The following is a 20,693-nucleotide window of genomic DNA, read 5'->3' on the forward strand; positions in this document are numbered from 1 at the left end:
AAGAAGCCTGGGCCATTAGGCCATATAGTTTTAATTAATATAAGCCTCTGTGTGTTTATTTGGGTCTGAGCGGCTGCAGGCCTGGGCAGGACTGGAGAAAACTTTAGCTACACCATGGTGGTGAGGCACAGCAGTAGGCAGGCATAGTTCCTGCAGCAGGAAGCTGATTGTTCATATCCTCAACCATAAGCATGAATCAGAAGAGCAAATGAGAAGTAGGACAAAGTTATATACTCTCAAAGTCCACCTCTAGTGACAAACTTCCTTCAGCAAAGCCTCATCTCCTAAATCTTCACACACAGTATCATCAACTGGAGACCAAGCATCCAAATGCCTAAGCCTATAGGGGCAGGAACCTGGAGGCAGGAGATGATGCAGAGGCCATGAAGAGGTGCTGCTTACTGGCTTGCTCCACACAGCCTGCTCGGCCTGCTTTCTTATAGAACCCAAGACCAGCAGCCCAGGGGTGGCACCACCCACAATGGGTTGGGTCTACCCCCATCAATCACTAATTAAGAATACATTTTACAGCTGGATCTTATGGAGGCCTTTTCTCAATTGAGGTTCCCTTATTTCAGGTAACTCTGGTTTGTATTAAGTTGACATAAGATTAGGCAGCACAGTGGCTATCCATCACACTCAAGAGAAAGGTGTCCTCTTCCTGAATCTTTCTCTCTTAACATTTTAACTTCATTTCCTATCCTATTACTAAGCCACTATCCCCTACACCTAAGTACACACATACACAAACTACTACACTATATAAACATTCACAAATGTGACACATTCACACCTAGCACTTGGTGGTTCCCAAAGGAAATATTACACCACAGAGCCTCTGTTCCAGTTGCCCTTCTGTACTTGAACTCATCTCCAGACATCAAATGACTCTTGCTATCTCTTCACCTTTACAGCCATGCTCAAATGTCATCTTTGCCGGCTGTCTCTACTAAGGACCTTAATAACATTGTCCAAAATTTCTTTTTCGTCTTTGCTTTATCTACCACCATAATATCAGTCATCATTTCACATATATTTTACTTACTTCCTCATTAAACTTGTCTTTCCCTATAGGAAGACAGCTAGATGAAGGAAAGGTTTTGTCAATCTGTTGTTCACTTCTATATCCCCAATGCCTAAATCAATCATTAATGTACTCGATGAATAGTTACTGAATGGAGAATTCAAATAATAAACACCTACTGAGTTGCTGTATTTACATTATAAGACTAGATATTTGAAATTTTAGAAAACAAATATAAAATAATTTCAATTCTAAACTCAGGAACAATTTTAAGTAAAACATATATATACAAATATACACATATGTACTGTTTACAACCCACCCAAAGATCCTGAGTCTGGCCACATTTCCAAGGAATGTCTGGCCAATTATAAAAATTCAGCAAGTCTTTGCTAAAATTATTATTATTATCATTATTGGTATTATATTGCCATTTATTATCATTATGTGTCGTTTTATATAAACAGTCACTTGGATTTCTTAATTTAACAAGTGAATGACAGAACTAGCCAAAGGAGTCATCTGTAGAACTGAGCATGTAACACAGTGTTATAGTACTTGCTAAACACAACTGAAGATCTGCATTCAATCTCTACTATCACAATAAAAGAAAATAGTCTCATCCACAGCTATGTAGATGGAAACCCACTACTAAACTCCCTTTCCTAGCCAACACCACCCCCAAAGGATCACAAAGATCTCCTCCAGCCTGCCTTCCCCCAATCACCCCATTATCCCAGCCCCCAACTCCAGCAGACATCCCCTGCTAACCCATAGGCTATAGTTGCCGGAAAACTATCCAAAGACCTCTTTTCTTTCTGTTCCCCCAGATCTAATTCTCAGCTCTACAGCAGAACACCCATGGCAGAGTTCCCTGTCCCCCTGCTGCTATCCCCTGTGGATCCCACAGATCTTCCCCTTCTAACCTTCTTCCTTCCAATCATTACTTTGTCCCAGTTCCTAAACCAAACAGGCACACCTGCTAACCCAAAGGTGGCTCCTACCAGGGCACAAGTAAGCTGAAGGAGGCCCACACCTCTCCTACTGCTCCTGAGATCCAATTCCTCCAGTCTCCATCTCCATTGCTGAAAACCTACTGTGATCTCCCTTTCCTATCTGACTCTATCCCCACTGAATTGCAAAGACCTTCTCTCCAAACTTACCTCCTCCAAATCATCCCAATTATCCAGCCTCCAAGAGCAGCAAGCATTCCCTGTGAATACACCAGCTGAGCAGCCAGTAAAACAAGCAACACACAACTATCACTCTCTCCGAAAATCCAGAGAGGAAACAGAAACCAATGAACAAAATACCCACTCAACAAAGAGAAAACCAGCACCTAGACTTATATATAAATCATCCTAAACTCAGATGCCTAGACACCAGCATAAAAACACAACAACATTCAGGGCAATATGTTTCCAATAGAGCCCAGCTATTCTACTATGGGAAGTCCTGAATATTCCAACATAGTTAAAGCTCAAGAAAAAGACCTTAAAATACATATGAAGATGATACGGGTCTTTAAAGAGAAAATTACTAAATCCCTGAAAATACAAACAATTGAAGGAAATTAATAAATCCCTGAAAGCCAAGAAAACAAAAACAAACAGTTGAAGGAAACTAATAAAACTGTTCAAGACCTGAAAATAGAAACAGGAACAATAAAGAAAACAAATTATTTTTGTTTCATTTCTGGAACTGAAAAATTTAGGAATTCAAACAGTAACTACAAAGGTAGGCTTCACCAACAAAATACAAGACTTGGAAGAGAGAATCTCAGGCAATGAAGATACGATGGAAGAAATGTTAGAAATGTTAAATCTACATCAGTCAAAAAATATTAAATCTAAAAAATTACTGACAGAAAACATTCAGGAAATTTGGAACATTGTGAAAATACAAAATCTAAGGATAATAGGAATAGAGGAAGAGGAAGAATACAAAATCAAAGGCCCAGAAAATATTTTCAACAAAATCATAGAAGAAAACTTTCCTAACATAAAGAAGGAGATGCCTATAAAGGTACAATAAGCATATAGAACAACAAACAGATTGACCATAAAAGAAAGTCCCTCGCCACATAATAAAGCAAAACACTAAATATACAGAACAAAAAAAGAATATTAAAATTCCAAGGGAAAAAGATTAAGTAACATAAAGGCAGACCTATTAGAATTGCACCTGATTTCTCAATGGAGACTCTAAAAGCCAGAAGGGCCTAAGTAGATGTACAACAGACTCTAAGATACCACAGATGCCAGTCCAAACTACTATACCTAGCAAATTTTCATTCACTACAGATGGAGAAAAGAAGATATGCCATGATAAAGCCAAATTTAAACAATATCTATCTATAAATCCAGCTCTACAGAAGATGCTAGAAAGAAAATGCCAAGCTATGGTAGTTAACTACACCCATGAAAATATAGGAAATAAGTAATCTCTCACCAACAAAACCAAAAGAAGGGAAGCATACACAAAAACTCTCTCTCCTCTCTCTCACACACACACACATACAGGCGCGTGCACACACGCGTGCACGTGTGCACGAGCACACAACCACACACCACCACCATCACCACCACCAACAACAACAAAATAACAGGAATCAACAACATTGGTCACTTATATCTCTCAGTATCAATAGTCTCAATTCTCCAATAAAAAGATATAGACTACCAAATGGATGCAAAAATAAGATCCATCCTTCTGCTGCCTCAAGAAATATACCTTAACATCAAGGATAAACATTACCTCAGAGTAAAGGGTTAGAAAAAGATATTCAAAGCAAATGGACCTAAGAAGCAAGCAGATGTTAAATATTTTAATACCTGACAAAACATACTTCAAACCAAAACTCATCAAGAGATAGGTAAGGACACTACATGCTCATCAAAGGAACAATCCACAAAGATGATATTTCAGTTCTTAACATCTATGCCCCAAACACAATGGCACCCAAGTTTGTAAAAGAAACATTACTACAGCTTAAATCACATATTGACCCTTACACACTGACAGTGGAAGACTTCAATAATCCACTCTCACCAATGGACAGGTCATCCAGACAAAAGCTAAACTGGAGCTAACAGACATCATAAACAAAATGATCCTAACAGGTATTTATAGAATATTTAACCTAAACACAAAAGAATATACCTTTTTCTCTGCATTACATGGAACTTTCTCCAAAACTGACCAGATCCTCAGACAACAAAGTAAGTCTTAACAGATACAAGAGAATTGAAATAGCTCCTTGCATCCTATCAGGCCACCACAGGTTAAAGCTGAATATCAAGAACAAAAGTAACAGAAAGCCTACAAACGCATGGAAAATGAACACTTATTAATGAATGAAAAAGTGGGTTAAGACAGAAAGTAAAGACTTTCTAGAATTGAATGAAAATGAATGCACAACATACCCAAATGGGACACAATGAAAACGGTTCATAGCACTAAGTGCCTATATAGAAAATCTGGAGGGATCTCTCATATTAGTAACTTAAACAACACACCTGGCTCTGGAAGGCTCAGGAACAAAAAAGGAAAGAAAGAGATGGGGGAGGGGGGGTTACACATCCAAAAGAACCAGATGGCAAGAAATAACCAAACTCTGGGCTGAAATCAACAAAACAGAAAAAAAATATATAAAGAATCAACGAAACAATGAGTTGTTCTTTGAGAAAATTAGTAAGATTGACAAACCCTTATCCAAATTAACTAAAGGAAAGAGAGAGAAGATCCAAATAGACAATATCAGAAACAAAAAAGGAGGGGACATAGAAACAGAGAGAATCATAAGGACATACTTTAAAAACCTCAAAATTTGAAATTCTAAAGCACATGGAAAATTTTCAAGATACATACCACTTGCTAAAGTTAAATCAAGATCAGATAAACAAGGTAAACAGACCTATAAGTCCTAGTAAAATAAAAGCAGTCATTAAAAGTCTCCCAACCCGTGTGTGTGTGTGTGTGTGTGTGTGTGTGTGTGTGTGTGTGTGTTGGGTGGGGTGGGATGGTAGTGCATGCCTCTTAATCCTAGCACTTGGGAGGCAGAGGCAAGTAGATCTCTGTAAGTTCGAGGACAGCCTGATCTACAGAGCTAGTTCTACGACAGCCAAGGCTACACAAAAACATCCTGTCTCAAAAAACCAAAACAAAACAAAAAAGTCTCCAGACCAAAAAGAGCCCAAAGTCTGATGGGCTTTCAAAGAAGAGTTAATGCCAATATTTCTTAAATTATTCCACAAAATAGAAATCAAAGGAAGATTACATTTGTTTAATGAGGTCACAATTACCCTGATACCCAAATCACATAAAAACCCAACAAAGAAAATTACAGACCAATTTCCCTTATGAACATAGATGCAAAAATATTTAATAAAATACTTGCAAATCAAATCAAGAACACATCACAAAGGTCATCCTTCATGATCAAGTGGGCTTCATCCCAAGGATGCAGGGATGGTTCAACATACAAAATCTGTCAATGTAATCTACCATATAAACAAACTGAAAGAAAAATACCACATGATCATCTCATTAGATGCAGAATAGGCCTTTGACAAAATCCAATACCTCTTCATGATAAAAGTCCTGGAGAGATTAGGGATAAAAGATATCTAAACATAATGAAGGCCATTTACAGTAAGCCTGTAGTCAACATCAAATTACATGGAAAGAAATTTAAAGCAATACCATTAAAATCAGGGACAAGACAAGGTTGTCCACTCTCTTCATTGCTATTCAATACAATACTTGAAGTCTTAGCTAGAGCAATGAGACAACTGAAGGAGACCAAGGGGATACAAATTGTAGAGGAGGAAGAAGTATCACTATTCACAGATAATAAGAAATATACAAAAGTGGTGCCAAAAATTCCACCAAGGAACTCTACAGCTGATCAACACTTTCAGCAAAGTAGCTGGATGTAAAATCAACTAAAAAAAATCAGTAGCCCTCCTATATACAAACATCAAATGGACTGAAAAAGAAATCAGGGAAACAACGATGTAGCACAAATTCTAATTGATCTTAATAAAAAAAAAAAAAAACCTGGAGTCAGACATCAGGGTGAAGGCTGAAAGATCAGAGAAGCAGCGCAGCCAGCCACTAGAAAGACTTCTTACCTCTAGGAATCCTCTGACTGAAAAGGGGGTTGAGCTCCTGTCTCTTCCCTCCTTATATTACTGTCTCCACCTCTCTAGTGCTGGGATTAAAGGCATGAGCTTCACCACCTGGCTCTGTTTCTCTTTTAAACTGGCTAAATCTCGTGTAGCCCAGGGTGGCCTTGGACTCCTGATCTTCCTGCTTCCTCCACCCACGTGCTGGGATTAAAGGTGTGTGCCACCACTGCCTGGCCTCTATGGCTAACTAGTGGCTAGCTCAGCACTCTGATCTCCAGGTAAGCTTTATTTGTTAGAGCACAAACAAAATATCACCACACAATACCTTTTACAATAGACTCAAATAATATAAAATATCCAGGGTAACTCTAGCCAAACAAGTGAAAGATTTTGTATGATAAAAATTTCAAGTCACTGGAGAAAGAAATTGAAGAGACTATCAGAAGATGGAAATTTCTCCCATTGGTAGGGTTAACATATTAAAAATGGCCATCCTACCAAACCAATAGACAGATTCAATGCAATCCCCATCAAAATTCCAACACAATTCTTCACAGACCTTCACAGGACAAGACTCAATTTCATATGGAAAAACAAAACAAAACAACAACAACAACAACAAAAAAAAACTAGGGTAGCTAAAACAATCTTGAACAATAAAAGAACTGTTGGAAGTCTCGTCACTCCCAATTTCAAGTTGTATTCCAGAGCTACAGTAATAAAAACTGCATGGTATGGCAAAAAACAGACAAGTTGAACAATGAAATTGAATTGAAGACCCAGACATAAGTCCACCTATCCATAGACACCTGATATTTTATTTAAAAAAAAAAAAAGAAAAGTCAGAAATACACACTGAAAAAAAGACAGCATCTTCAACAAATGATGCCGATCATTGTGAGATGTCTGCATATAGAAGAATGCAAATAGATTTATGTTTATCACCCTGCACAAAACTGAACCCCAACTGGATCAAAGACTGCAACAACAACAACAACAAAAAAAAAAACAAAAAAAAACTGATACTCTAAACCTGATAAAAGAGAAAGTGGGGGGGGGGGAGATGGCTCAGAGGTTAAAGAGCACTGGCTAAGAGGACCTGACTTCAATTCGCAGCACCCCGATGGTGACTCAAAACCATCTGTAACTTCAATTCCGGACTATGTGGTCAGTATGTGGTACATGGTGCACAGATATACATGCAGGGAAAACACTCACACAGATAAAATAAAAAGAGAAAGTGGCGAATGGTCTTGAATACACTGGCACAGGAGACAACTTTCTGAGCAATACAACAATAGCAAAGGCACCAATATCAACAATTAATAAATGAGACCTCATGAAACTGAAAAGCTTCTGAAAGGCAAAGGGCACTGTCATTCAGACAAAGCAACAGACAACAAAATGGGAGATTTTTACCAACTCCATATCCAATAAAGGACTAATATCCAAAATATATAAAGAACTCAAGAAACTAGACCACAAAAACACTAAATAATCCAATTTAAAAATGGAGTACAGATCTAAACAGAGGATTCTCAATAGAGGAAACTCAAATAGCTGAGAAACAAATAAATGTTCAGCATCCTCAGCCATCAGGGAAATGAAAATCAAAACAACTTTGAGATTCCACCTTATACCTATAAGAAGGGTTAAAATCAAAAACACAAGTGACAACTCATCTGGAGAGGATGTGGAGCAAGGAGAACACTCCTCAATTGCTGGTGGGAGTGCAAACTTGTACAGCCACTTTGGAAACCAATATGGCAATTCCTCAGAAAGTTAGAAATGGATCTACCTCAAGATCCAGTTATACCACTCTAGGGCAAATACCCAAAGGATGTTTCATCCTATGACAAGGACCTTTGCTCAACTGTGTTCATAGCAGCTTTATTTGTAATAACCAAAACCTAGAAACAACCTAGATGTCCCTCAACAGAAGAATGGATAAAGAAAATGTGGTACATTTACAAAATGGAGTATTACTCAGCTATTAAAAAAAGAAATGGCATAATGAAATTTGCAGGTAAATGGATGGGACTAGACAAAAATCATCCTGAGTGAGATAAACCAGAACCAGAAAGATAAAGTTGGTATTTATTCACTTTATAAGTAGATATTAGCCATTAAGTAGACAATAGCCAAGCTACAATCTGTAGATACAGAGGGTTTAAATAAAGAGGTCTAGATCTCCCTGGGAGGGGGACATAGAATAGATTTTTATGGGCAGATTGTGGGTGGGTGAGGACAGGAGTGGGGGATGAGGTGGGGTGGGGGGAGATGGGATAGAGGGAGAAAAAAAGGAAAAAGAAAATATAGGGAAAAAATCATCTCTGCAAAAAGATGCTTGCTTGCCTACAATAATAAGTTAAAATGAAACTCTCCCAGAACTTCAGGACAATAAATATGCTAAATTGCACCATCTGACAACTAATTACAACAGAGTGTGAGGCATCATATCAGTGATGCTCTCTGGCAGGATCTCTGTCTTTGCTCTCTTCCTTCTTATAATTCTTTTAGAGTTATTTATTTTATATATATGAATGTTTTACCTGTATGTGTATATGTACATCTGGTATATGCCTATTGTCCATGGTGTTCAAAAGATGCTGTCCGAGTTCCTGGAACTGGACTCACAGATGATTATGAGCTGCTATGTGTTTTAAGAATAAAAGAAAATGAAGAGATATCAGCAAACAAATTGAAAAATGGCCAGTGACGGAAGGAAGACAATCAAGGTGAGATGTCTGTAAGCCAAATATAACTGTGTTTTAAGAAGAATGCAATCAGATGCCAGAGAACACAGGTCCTCTGTAAAAGCAACAAGGCTTTCTCTAATGTTGAGCCATCTCTCCAGCCCCCTCACCCCTCTTTTATCCACGAGGCTAACTCAAAGTGCTAAGTGAATTTCCCAAGGTTACACAGCAAGGGAAAAAAATCACAGCACCAACTTTTTGGAAAAAAAAAAAGTTTTAGTCTCCAGTTTCTTTAAATTAAATTGATTTGTTCCATAGTTACTACAAATATAAACTATAATAAACTATTAAAGGGGCCTAATTTTTATCAGTAAAATGTTCAAATCACGCTTTCACAAAGATACCTGTCTTATAGCTCTCTTTTTAATATTGATCCAATCTTTAATAATTTCTTCTAAAATTTGAAATCAGCACTATATCATAAAAGAAACAAAAAAGGGAATATGATGTGGTGGTATTTTATTTGTATGTTAATAAATAAAGTTTGTCTGGATATCAGAGGACATAGATAGCCAGCCATAAACAAAAGACAGGTGGTGGTGGTAGCACACGCCCTTAATCCGATCACATGGCAGGCAGAGTCTGTGCGCTCATAGCGACCTGGAGGTCTGTACAGACAGTGATGAGAAAGTGAGTGGCTGGGCTAAGAGCCAATGAGAAGGCAGAACAGCAAGGCAATAAAGACACAAGTTAGACAGGAAGAGCTAGTTCTCTTGGGAAGCTACTGCGACGTGGTGAGCTAAGGTTAGTTGGTGGCTATTCCTGTTTCTCTGATCTCTACAGCTTTCACCCCTGTATTTGGCTCTGTGTTTCTTATTTAATAAGACTGTTTAGAAATTTGTCTACAATAGGAGATAACTCTGCTAACTCTGCAATTAAGAGCACTTGCTGCATTTCCAGAAGACCCTAGTTCAGTTCCCAATACCCATAAAGGGCAGCTCACAAATGCCTGTAATTCTAGCCCCAGTGGATCCAAAGACCTCCTCCTCCTCCTCCTCCTCCTCCTCTTCTTCTTCTTCTTTTTTTTTTTAATAAAGGAAAACATTTAACTGGGGCTGGCTTACAGTTCAGAGGTTCAGTCCATGATCATCATGGCAGGACATGGCAGCAGGAAGGTAGACATGGTGGTGGAGGAACTGAGTTCTACATCTTGATGGGCAGGCAGCAGAAAGAAACTGATCTGCACTGGGCGTAGCTTGAGCATTGGAGACTTCAAAGGCCATCCCCACAGTGACATACTTCCTCCAACAAGGCCACACCTATTCCAACAAGGTTACACCTCCTAATAGTGCTGCTTCCCATGGGCCAAGCATTCAAAGACATCAGTCTATGAGGGCCATACCTATTCGAACACCACACTCAGTCTCCTCTTTGCTGGGATTACAAATGCATGCCACCACTCCTGGCTTTTTATGTGGGTGCTAGAAATCAAACTCAGGTCCTGGTGATTACACAAGTACTTTATTCAGCTGTCTGATTAACCCATTTTTGTTTTCCTTTTTTTTTTTTTAAATGCCGAATGCCCTTTATTGAAGGAGGGAGGAGGTCTTAAATACAGGCTTACAGCACAATGGGAGAACCCCAGAGAGCAGAAGTTCGCTATGGTGTTTTACAATCTTGCATCTAAGCTGTTAACGCCCATTATGCAGGATACACATACAAGGAACTTCCCTTAAGTATTCAGGAGGGTGAAACCCGGGAGGGAATTAGCATAGGGAGGATATCAAGGTCAAGGTCAGCAAGGAAGGCAACAGTTACCCAAAACAGGGGCCAGGGACCTACAGGTCCCCCTTTTACTAAAAAAATGAGCTTCTGACTTAGGTTGCATGGGACATCAGCAGGTCATCTTACCCATCATGGAGACGCCTGCCAAGGCCACACAGGCCCTCTGTCTTAGGTTGGTGAACACCCCCCAGGCATTACCCACCAAAAACCTCTTCTAGCCCCCATGGGCACCCATTAAAAACAACAAAACAAAACAAAACAAATGAACAAAAAAGAAGCTAGACTATGCTTTGAAATAATTACACAACTCCCAAAAACAAAGCAAACAACACTAAACATACTATTTTTTCAGCTAGGTAATTTGTCACATAGTTGAAATGATTTGAGACATGTTATCTAAAATCACTACAAAATAACAAAATGCTATCACTGAAGCAGACATCAGGTAAAAACCAGGTTTGATTGTGGTTATAAAACAGTAGTCATTTAATGTTCTCATCCCCATACCAATCTAAAGGCATGTTTACACACAAGATTTGGAAAAGGAAGTCATCCAAGTAATTCTGAAATGAGGCCAGCATTCCCTGAAGTGCTGTATACATGTAAAGACCCCTGATAGAGGGCTGCTTCTCATTTTTGCTCAAGTACTTTCTTCCAATAACTTCTATTAAACAAATAATCACAACTCTGCTTTATAAATGTACATGTCAAGAGAAGAAAAAACAACAGGAACAGAAGCATCAGGCCCACCTAAAATTACACCTGTGTGTAGTGCTCTGGAATTGCTACTATCCAAGAGGGGAAGTATTAAATGAAAAAAGGAAAGGAGCAGAAAGCTTCCGTTTAAGAATTATAAACAGAATACACTTCACAAATCCTGAAAAGAGTCATGATTTATAAATTATAGCTCTCTTAAGTAAATGTATTTTCTATAAGACTGAAGCTGACAAATTTTATAGGAGTTGATATGAACCGTTCAGGGTAAGAATCAAATGTTAACTATTTAGTAGCTCTACCTGTTTACTGGCCAAATAAAAGAATTTTCAAAGTTTCATCAGATTTACAGTATAGTTAAACATGTTTCTGTAAAATCTACACAGCCATTTCTTATACTCTATTACAAAAAACAAAGGCTCTTAAAAGCCTTGTGATGATTTTATTTAGAGTATCAATACAACTTACAACTTCAAATGTACTTAATTTTCTAATACATGTCCACTGAGAACAGAGAACACAACTTATAGGGTATGTTAAAATGTAACCTTTCAACTTCCCAATGTAAAACATCACTTCCTGGGCAGATAGTACTCCAGGAACAATCAATCACTGTTAGGAAGAATATACACTCAACGTTGTTAAATAGTCCTGATGCACTCTTCTCTATGCCCTCATCTGTCATGAAGATTGTTTAAAAATCTGAGTTATTAGTCTTTATTTGGGAAAGGATCTGGTTAATATCTTTAAGAGCAGAAATCATTCATCCATCCACTCTCTGCTGGTGCGTGATAATTCCTACCCCCAATACATGTTCCTGATAACCACCCTACCACCACTAACCAAGAAGCTATAAATCAGTACCGGGGCAGCTCCCATGCAACCCCTGTTAACTCTGTTTACAATCTGTCCACCTCAGAATGTGAGCTAGCTGGGGAAGATGCTAGCTGATGAATCAGATAGTAAGAAAATGTAAGAGATTAAAGATAGAAAATGACAAATTAGGATGGTATATAATTATAAAGTATAGTTTTAAAGCAATTGTTAAAAAGTTGACATTCCTAAATTTTCATTTTGTTTGTTATAATCTTGCCTAAAGCACTGAAGAAAAATTAAAACTATACTTCAATAGAGACAAAAATTAAAATCTCGGAAATAAAACCAAAGTATAGGTTTCTAACATGAAAAATTCAAGTTAGGTAATAGCAAACTTTCTTTTTTTATATAGTTATATAATCTAAGAAATTACATGAAATCTATACTTTGTTTCAAACATGACCTAGAACAATACAACTGTGATGCAGTTTCTAAGAAACTCCCACTGATACTATTCCCTAAGATGGAATCCAGTGGGCCAATTGGCCTTTAAGCCATCTAAAGATATATTTTCTGTATTGGGGAAAAAAAAAAAAAACACTTTCATGTTGTAATGTATATATGAAGTTCTCAAGCTACTTTTTTAAAGAAAGAATGAAAATTATTTTTCCTGACTAACACCTTGGGTCACAAACATTTCTAGTTCCAATAGTCTTCATGAATAGACTTTCATCCATTATGCAGGTGATGATATTCTTAATTTTCATGAAGTTTAGTTTTGGTGTAGAAAGACATACAAGACACAGTTTCAGATGACAATGAAACTACACAGATAACTGAACATAATGACAACACAAGGGCCTATGTGGCTCCTTGAGATTGAGTTGCCAAAAGCATTAACTTTAAAATGACTTTTAGGACAAGATGAGTGTGACAAAATAGAGTTAACAGAAAGAAAAGATCAGAGGGGAAAGCATTTCATGCAGAAGAAACTCTAAGGTGCAAATGAACTGGCAATGGCTTATAAAGAGAAAGGCAGAGGAGGGTGTAGAAGTGAGGACCATGCCTTGAGTATAGGAAACTTACAGATGATGACGTCTGCAAAGCAGGCAAGAGTCAGATTACCTAGACCTAGAAAACTTGGAGGGGACTGGATTTCACTCTAAAAACAGTGGGAAAAAAAACAAAGATTTTAATAGGAGCAGCCTACTTTTTCTTTGGAAACTAACTGAATAAAGCAAGGAGCAGGAACACCAGTCAGGAAGCTATCTATATGACAGGCATGGCCAGACCCACCCAGGTGCCCGTAAGTGAACATAATAAATCAAATACTCCTAAGCTCTGCAATATGGCCTCTTCAAGTAAGAGTTCCCCAAAGCTGGAAAAGCAAGACTTTCAAAGGCAGAAAAACAGAGATTAAGCCAGGTGGATTCAGCTCCCTGCCTTTTATGCATATAATTGTTCCCAGATGTAACATAGCCAAAGATCTTAACACAATCACTAAATACTTCTTGAGAAGTACCTCTGGCTCAATCTTTGATAAATTAACAATGACCAGCTTAATATGCCATAGCTAACATTTTAAAGTTTGTTGAATAAATGGCCACTCCCCCCAGCATACAGTTAAAAAGGAAAAACTATTAAAAAAGAAAAATTATAGGATGGTGACAAAGGATTTTCTAAGAAACATTCCCTCCCTGTCAGTTTCATAGGACATCTATTTCAGATCTAATAGACTGTAATTTGTGAACATCCAGATAGATGCTATGCACACTTCATGCTTTTAAAAAGCTATTATGATTAATACTAAAATAAAAATTGAGTGCTTCCTATACATAAAACGTTCATTACTTTTCATACAATACTTCATTTAATCTTTAAACTGACCTATCAAACAGAAACCACTACTCTCATTTCCAGATGCAAGGAATTCATATTTAAAGATGTAAAGACACACATTTCTGCAAAATGTAGAAATTGCATTTATTTATAAATAAAGTCTCATATCCAAAGCCCTGTGATCTTAAACTCCACTCTCTATACTTCAGGCTCTATATTAGGTTGTACAAAGAAATATCACTAATGTCTGACAGATTTTTAGAATAGGATATATGCTAAAACAAACTGTTTTATTATATATATTTAAGTACTGTCTATTGAAGAAAGTATGGTTCTATATACCCATCATTCTGTCCATTTCCTTAAATAAGTCCCTCTCTCTGTGGCTATTTCTTTACTTATTCTACACAGGTAAGTATAAGAATATAACATAAAGAATAACTTAAGTAAACAAGTAGTAACAAAATAAAATTTAATTTTCCATAAAAATAAACCCATAACTAAATAGCATAAAATTATCCTCTATCTTCAGCCCAAATCTCTAAGAGTTTCTTATTTTTAATAAAAACTAAGTAATCATATAGTCTAATGATAAGTTTACAATATGTTATGAATTCACACATATGTTCTCCCACTGACTTTAGCTAAGACTTAACTACTGCTGCTAACATTTCCACAGACTATTATTTCTTTCCAATATATTCTTTATCTTTAAGTTGTGAGGAACAGAGCACAACAGTAAGTTTGTCTCAAGATGCAGCTATACCACTCTTGGGCAAAAGATACTATACCCAAAAGATACTTCATCCTACTGTGGAGACACTTGCTGAACCATATTCACTGCTTATCTATTATTCATAATAGTCAGAAGTGGCAAACAACCTAGAAGTCCATCAATGAATGAATGAATAAAGAAAATGTGTTACATTTATACAATGTAATATTACTCAACCATTTAAAAACGGAATTATGAAATTCATAGGTAAATGGATGGAGAAAGAAAAAAATCATTCTGAGTGAAGTAACCCAGACCCACAAAGACAAATATGGTACATATTCACTTGTATGTGGATGTTATAAGCCCCTTGAGAGGCACTGAGTGGCCAGGTCCCACCTCTCAGAATATTCTAATAGTTAGGCCCTGCCCCTGAGGGCCTCCAACCATCAGGCTCTACCCACAAAACACCCTAAAGGCCACAAAGGCTAGAGTCGAGCCCTCCAGATGCAGGCAGCCAAGCTCCATCCCACAGAATAAAAAGCCTAAGCTCAATTATGGGGACTGAAATCCCACCAATCCCTGAGCTCAAAAATCTACCAATCTCTGAGCTCATCTCAAACAACCCAGGCTATTACTAAGGCTATTGGTTGCTCTCCACAAACTAAAAGTAATGCCCTATTGCTAAAGACAATACCTGCACAACTCAAGGAACAAAGAAAAGTTGAGTTGGTGCCTACCTGTGGGAGTTGCTAATATCTGATTTGACTTAAGGCCCACTCCACAAGATGGAAACCATACGCAACAGTGCTTGAGTGACCAAAGAACCAGAGACTAGATAGCCCAGGGATATAGGGTAAAACCAAACACTACTGTTGTACTAAAAGTAGACAACACTAAAATGACTCCTACATTTTACTATACTCATAGATCAGTGTTTTGTTCTGCCATCATCAGAGAAGCTTCCTCCTACAACACTTAGGGAAAATACAGATTCATAGCCAGACAATGTACAGAGAGTAAAAGACCTTGGAACACTCAGCCCTAAATGAGATGTCTCCATCAAATCTCTCCCTTCAGAGCTCAGGGAACTCTGCAGAAGAAGAAGCAGAAAGAATGTAAGAGCCAGAGGGGATGGAAGGCACCAAGAAAATAAGACCTTCAAAACACTGCACAACCAATGTGTGATATGCACATAGAGAGACTGTGGCAACATGCACAGGACCTGCAAAAGGCTGCACCAGATGGTATCCTAGAACTGAGAGGAGATGTGAACACATGCCTCCAACCCTAACTAAAAAGCTAGCTCCAATTGATAACCTCTTGCAAATGAAAAATTAGTTTTCTTCAAGGGAACCTCGCTGAGGAAATAAACCGCTCTTAAGGGCAGGCCCCATGCACAGCAGTGGATGGCCAACACAAAATGAAGTCAACAGCATCTTTGGAGGTTGTTTTATAATGTTGTGCCAGTGCTTTTTTTTTTTTTTTTTTTTTTTTTAGCCTTACAGGTCCTTTGTGTTTATATTATGGCTTCCAGTTTTGTGTTTTTATGGGATTCTTATGTGTGTAAACATGTGTGCTTTATTTTATAATTATTCCTTAGATGCCTGTTTGTTTTCTAAGGAGAGACAGAAGGGGTTTGGATTGATATGGGAGAGGAAGGGAAGAAATGGGAAAGGGTTAGGGGAGGGAAAACCATAATCAGAATATATTGTATAAAAAAAAAAATCTAGGAGTCAAGACATAGGACCATGCCCAGCTCTCATTGGATGGAAAGCAAACAAGTATATGGTGGAGAGATTCAAGAGAAAGACAAGCAGAGCCGTTTGTGCACTGTGAAAGAGGCAGAATTGGAGATGTGATGGGAGGTGAGGAACAGCCTGATGAAAGAGGCCTGCACTACCATGAGGACATGGTGATGTTAGGGTCCATGCTGCTGTTGAGGGCCATGTCTGGGTCTGTGGTCCTACTGTAGCCAGAGTCTATGTTGATGTCCATGGTCTGTGCTACCACCAAAGGCTATGAGGAAGCCCTAGGTCTGGACTGCAGTCTGAAGCCAAGGGCTGCCCTGAGGTAGCCCTGCCCCTTGCCTGGGTGGAAGAGCTGGCGCTGATGGCATGAGCATTGGAGAGTAGGCCCCGGAGGTGTGGGAGAGCTGGTCCCTCCTTGCCTGGGTGGCATGGAAGAGCTGGTCCCAATGGTGTGGTGGTGGAAGAGCTGGCGGGCTGACTAACTCAGCTACTGCTCAGGCCCAGATCCAGGGTTTTGAGTTGGCCTACCCCAACATCTTCCCCAACTATGAGCTGCTGCAGGAATATGTAAAGGGGCCAGTCCTTCAGATCCATTTCCACAGGATCTCCACTACTCAGGGCAACAGATAACCAAGAGTTTCTATGAGGGTCTAGTATTGATGGTGTAGCAGAAGGCAGAGGCCTTGAACTGGACAAATGACTCATTGCAAAAAACATTCACAAGTAAAGCTGTTTGAGCAAAAGGTATACTGCATCATACACTGCAACTTCTAAAACCTCTATGATGAGAGAATATATGATGGAGAAGTAGGAAAGGCAGAGGAGTGGACTGGCACATGCTCAAAATGATGTGGTTGATAGAGGAGCAGGTTGTTGCCCAGAGGGGTCAGGTAGATGGTCTTTTTGTTTTCTGTTGTTGTTTTTGTTTGTCTGTTTTCTTTTCTAATTTATCTTAAATTTTTATTTTCTTTTGGAGGGAAGTTTACAAAGGCAGAGGATGAATATGAAAACACTACGAAATAAGTGGGGTTGGGGTACATGATGTGAAATTCCTAAAGATTCAATTAAAAATTATACTTAAAAAAATCTATTTTCAATAAAAGAAATAAAGAAAATAAAAACATTTCATCCAAAGGTAACCATGTTTAAACAACAATGTAACAATCCAGTTTCTACTCTTAATCTGTCATGTTTCTCTTGCTTTGGCAATGTGTGGTATTTTGTGAATTTTACTGCTTTTTAATAAAATTTTATTCCCCCCAAAAAAATAAACACACATTACATTAGTTAATGTAACATCAATTTGGAAACACAAATTGTAAAATATTCAGGAGATACAGAGTTAAAGACCTAATAGGCTTAACTGTTGAATAATCTTTCACTATATAATTACATGAAATTGGGCCAATGACAGATTATACCGTCAATAATAGCCAGGAAATGTTCACCTATAACCTCTTTGTTTTATATTAATAGTCTTTGTGACTATATACTCTACTATATGTCATTTTAAAGGGATATATTATAAATATATTTAAGAATGGGATTATCACTAAGGCAAAAATGAAAGATGTGAGTTTTTGTAATAATAAAAATCTCAAATACAGCAATCTATTAATATTCTGCAAAAATTTAAATAACTTACATACAGTTTTATTTTTTTATTTTTAATACCTAGGCATAACACCACCAGCCTAGGCCAGTATTCATCTAGTCTAATATTCTGTTGTTGACATTAACCAATGGTGGATGTGTCACAGGATAATCTAAACATATAGCATAATGCATATAATTATACATTACTATGTCATTATCTCAGATGATGGTTAGATTACACCCTGAAAGAAATGAAAACAAATCCCAACTCCCCTCTCTCCTCTACAGCTTCCCATATGGTGATAGGAAACCTCCAAAAAAAGTATAAGCAGAATATAAGTTAATGCTTTGGTAACATGACAACTGACCAAGAAATTATCATCTAAAATGAAAAGCTGCACACAGAAATAGAACCCAAAGTGACCAAAACCTATTATTTGGAAGGGAGATTTCAATATGAACTACAAATCATGATTCACTCCAAAAGAATTACTTATAAAACAGATGTGTAATTTTTAGTTAAAGCTAAAGACAAAACACTACAATTTCTACCAAAGGCCATGCCATTTTGTGACATGCAATATTTTTTTCTAGACAGCTGACAGTATTATTTTTAACTCTGCAGAGAAATGGCTTCACACCTGTTTCATAATGGTTTTAAACTAGGGATTAGGTTTATTAAATGCTCATCTTGGTGTGCAAAACTACATAATGCAGAAACCTAGTTCACCCTTTAGGAAATACTATTTCCTAAATAATTACAGAGAAAATGTATTGCATTTTTCAGACATTTAGAGAAGATAATTCTCTTGGTAGTATAGGTAGGCATTGATTTAACAACGCTTGTACTCAGGAAACAGTTCCAAACTAAATCCTCCAAGGTATAATTTGAGTTCATTTTCTCTTTCTCTGACCTCAAGTAACTGGAGAATATCAGATCACACCATAACATTTCATGTATCTAAAACCTTTTATTAATGTCTTCTTTTCAAAATTACTACAGGTCTATGAAGTTGAGTTCCAGGTTCAGTTTTACGATTTTGATATGATATATGTCATAGTTTAAGAAACTGATCTCGCCTTTAATCCCAGCACTTGGGAGGCAGAGGCAGGCGGATCTCTGTGAGTTCGAGGCCAGCCTGGGCTACCAAGTGAGTTCCAGGAAAGGCGCAAAGCTACACAAGAGAAACCCTGTCTCGAAAAACCAAAAAAAAAAAAAAAAAAAAAAAAAAAAAAAAAAAAGAAACTGATCTCAAAAAATTACTTATCCATACTTTTTTACTAAGGACTATACTTTCCCTAATACAATACTCTTCCACCCCAAAAAATTATCTGCATTTCAGAAATAAATCCTAAAATTCAGGAAATGTTTATAAAATATGGGAATGAGAAATAATTAAACTCCACCCAGGCACTATTCCTTTTTCTGAATAAAAGATCATTTAATGAAATGTCTCAAAGCCACTGGGACAGAGCTGAAGCTGTAATATACTGTCACAAAATCTACAGCTGGGCTGCTATTCTTAACAGTCCATGTTGCTTACTGAAGAACAAAGGAAGTCAAACATCAGTCTTGAACTTACTTTTACAAAAGCAGCAGATAAATTAGGGCAGAACAAGCCTCAAAATAGTTATTGAACAGTAAAGGATGTCTTAATTACACTGTAATGCCTGAAATGGGGGTTCAATTCACATGTTTGAAGGTTACTTCTTAAACTGCAATGTGAGCCATATGGTATACTACAAATTTCAGAGATTAAATGTCACTTATGGAAAAAAATGTTGCTAGATGGTTATTCATATTCACAAGAATTTTCTACTTAAACTCCAAAAAAAAAAAACAAAAAACGCTGTTTCCAGATATCAAAAAATTTTTAGGAAAAAAATGATCAACAAGTTAGGCAAACACCTTTGTAAAGTCTTAGCTTAGACTACCATTAAAAAATACCAAACACCAATGAACAAACAACATTATTTCTTATAATTCCAGGGACTGGTAAATCCAATATGAAGGTACCATGCCAGCAGATGGTAGTGAGAATTCTCTTCCTGATGTGATGGTCACCTTCTTGCTGTGTCTTCATATCACAGAGAAAAACATCCTCTCTTATGTCTCTACTTCTTATAAGGGTGTTAATCACATTTGTGAGGACTCCCATTATTATGACCCAGTGACTTAGTAAAAGCTATACCTTCACTAACCACCACACTGGGAACTCAAGTCTTAAAATGCCAATTGGTGGGAAAACACAAACCTTCAGTCCACAGAAGCAAATAAACTTTACTACACATAAATAAGTAGTACCAACTTACTTTTATTGCCCACCAAAGCAACCAGGGGCTGAGTTTCTGACTCTTCACTCACTGTCTTCACCACAGAATACCAATCTTCTAAATTCTCAAAGCTTTGATAATTTGTAATATCATATACCAAGAGGATTCCCTGTCACAAAAGAAATACAGAATATTTATAACATACTTCTGAAATATTAATAATACTTTTTAATGCTTCAGATATATCAGGTATACTGTAAAGTGTAGTTATGTTTTTATATATAAACCAATTTCAACTTAAATGTGTTATTAGTAGAAACAATATCAATGATCCCACTCATAATAAATCCT

The 20,693-nt window shown here is 37.4% G+C and overlaps 1 protein-coding gene across 4 annotated transcripts in view; it reads right to left on the bottom strand.

The window, feature by feature from the left end:
* The window catches only part of Rab28 (RAB28, member RAS oncogene family), a 70,157-nt gene that overhangs the window by 28,925 nt on the left and 20,539 nt on the right, over positions 1-20,693 (bottom strand). For all 4 annotated transcript variants that reach the window (XM_006992255.4, XM_006992254.4, XM_076546196.1 and 1 more), the window contains one exon: positions 20,382-20,511. In XM_006992255.4, coding sequence (XP_006992317.1) covers positions 20,382-20,511 — 130 coding nt within the window. The remainder of the gene's footprint in view (positions 1-20,381; positions 20,512-20,693) is intronic.

Source organism: Peromyscus maniculatus, chromosome 10 (assembly GCF_049852395.1).
Source record: "Peromyscus maniculatus bairdii isolate BWxNUB_F1_BW_parent chromosome 10, HU_Pman_BW_mat_3.1, whole genome shotgun sequence".
NCBI classification, from domain to species: Eukaryota; Metazoa; Chordata; class Mammalia; order Rodentia; family Cricetidae; genus Peromyscus; species Peromyscus maniculatus.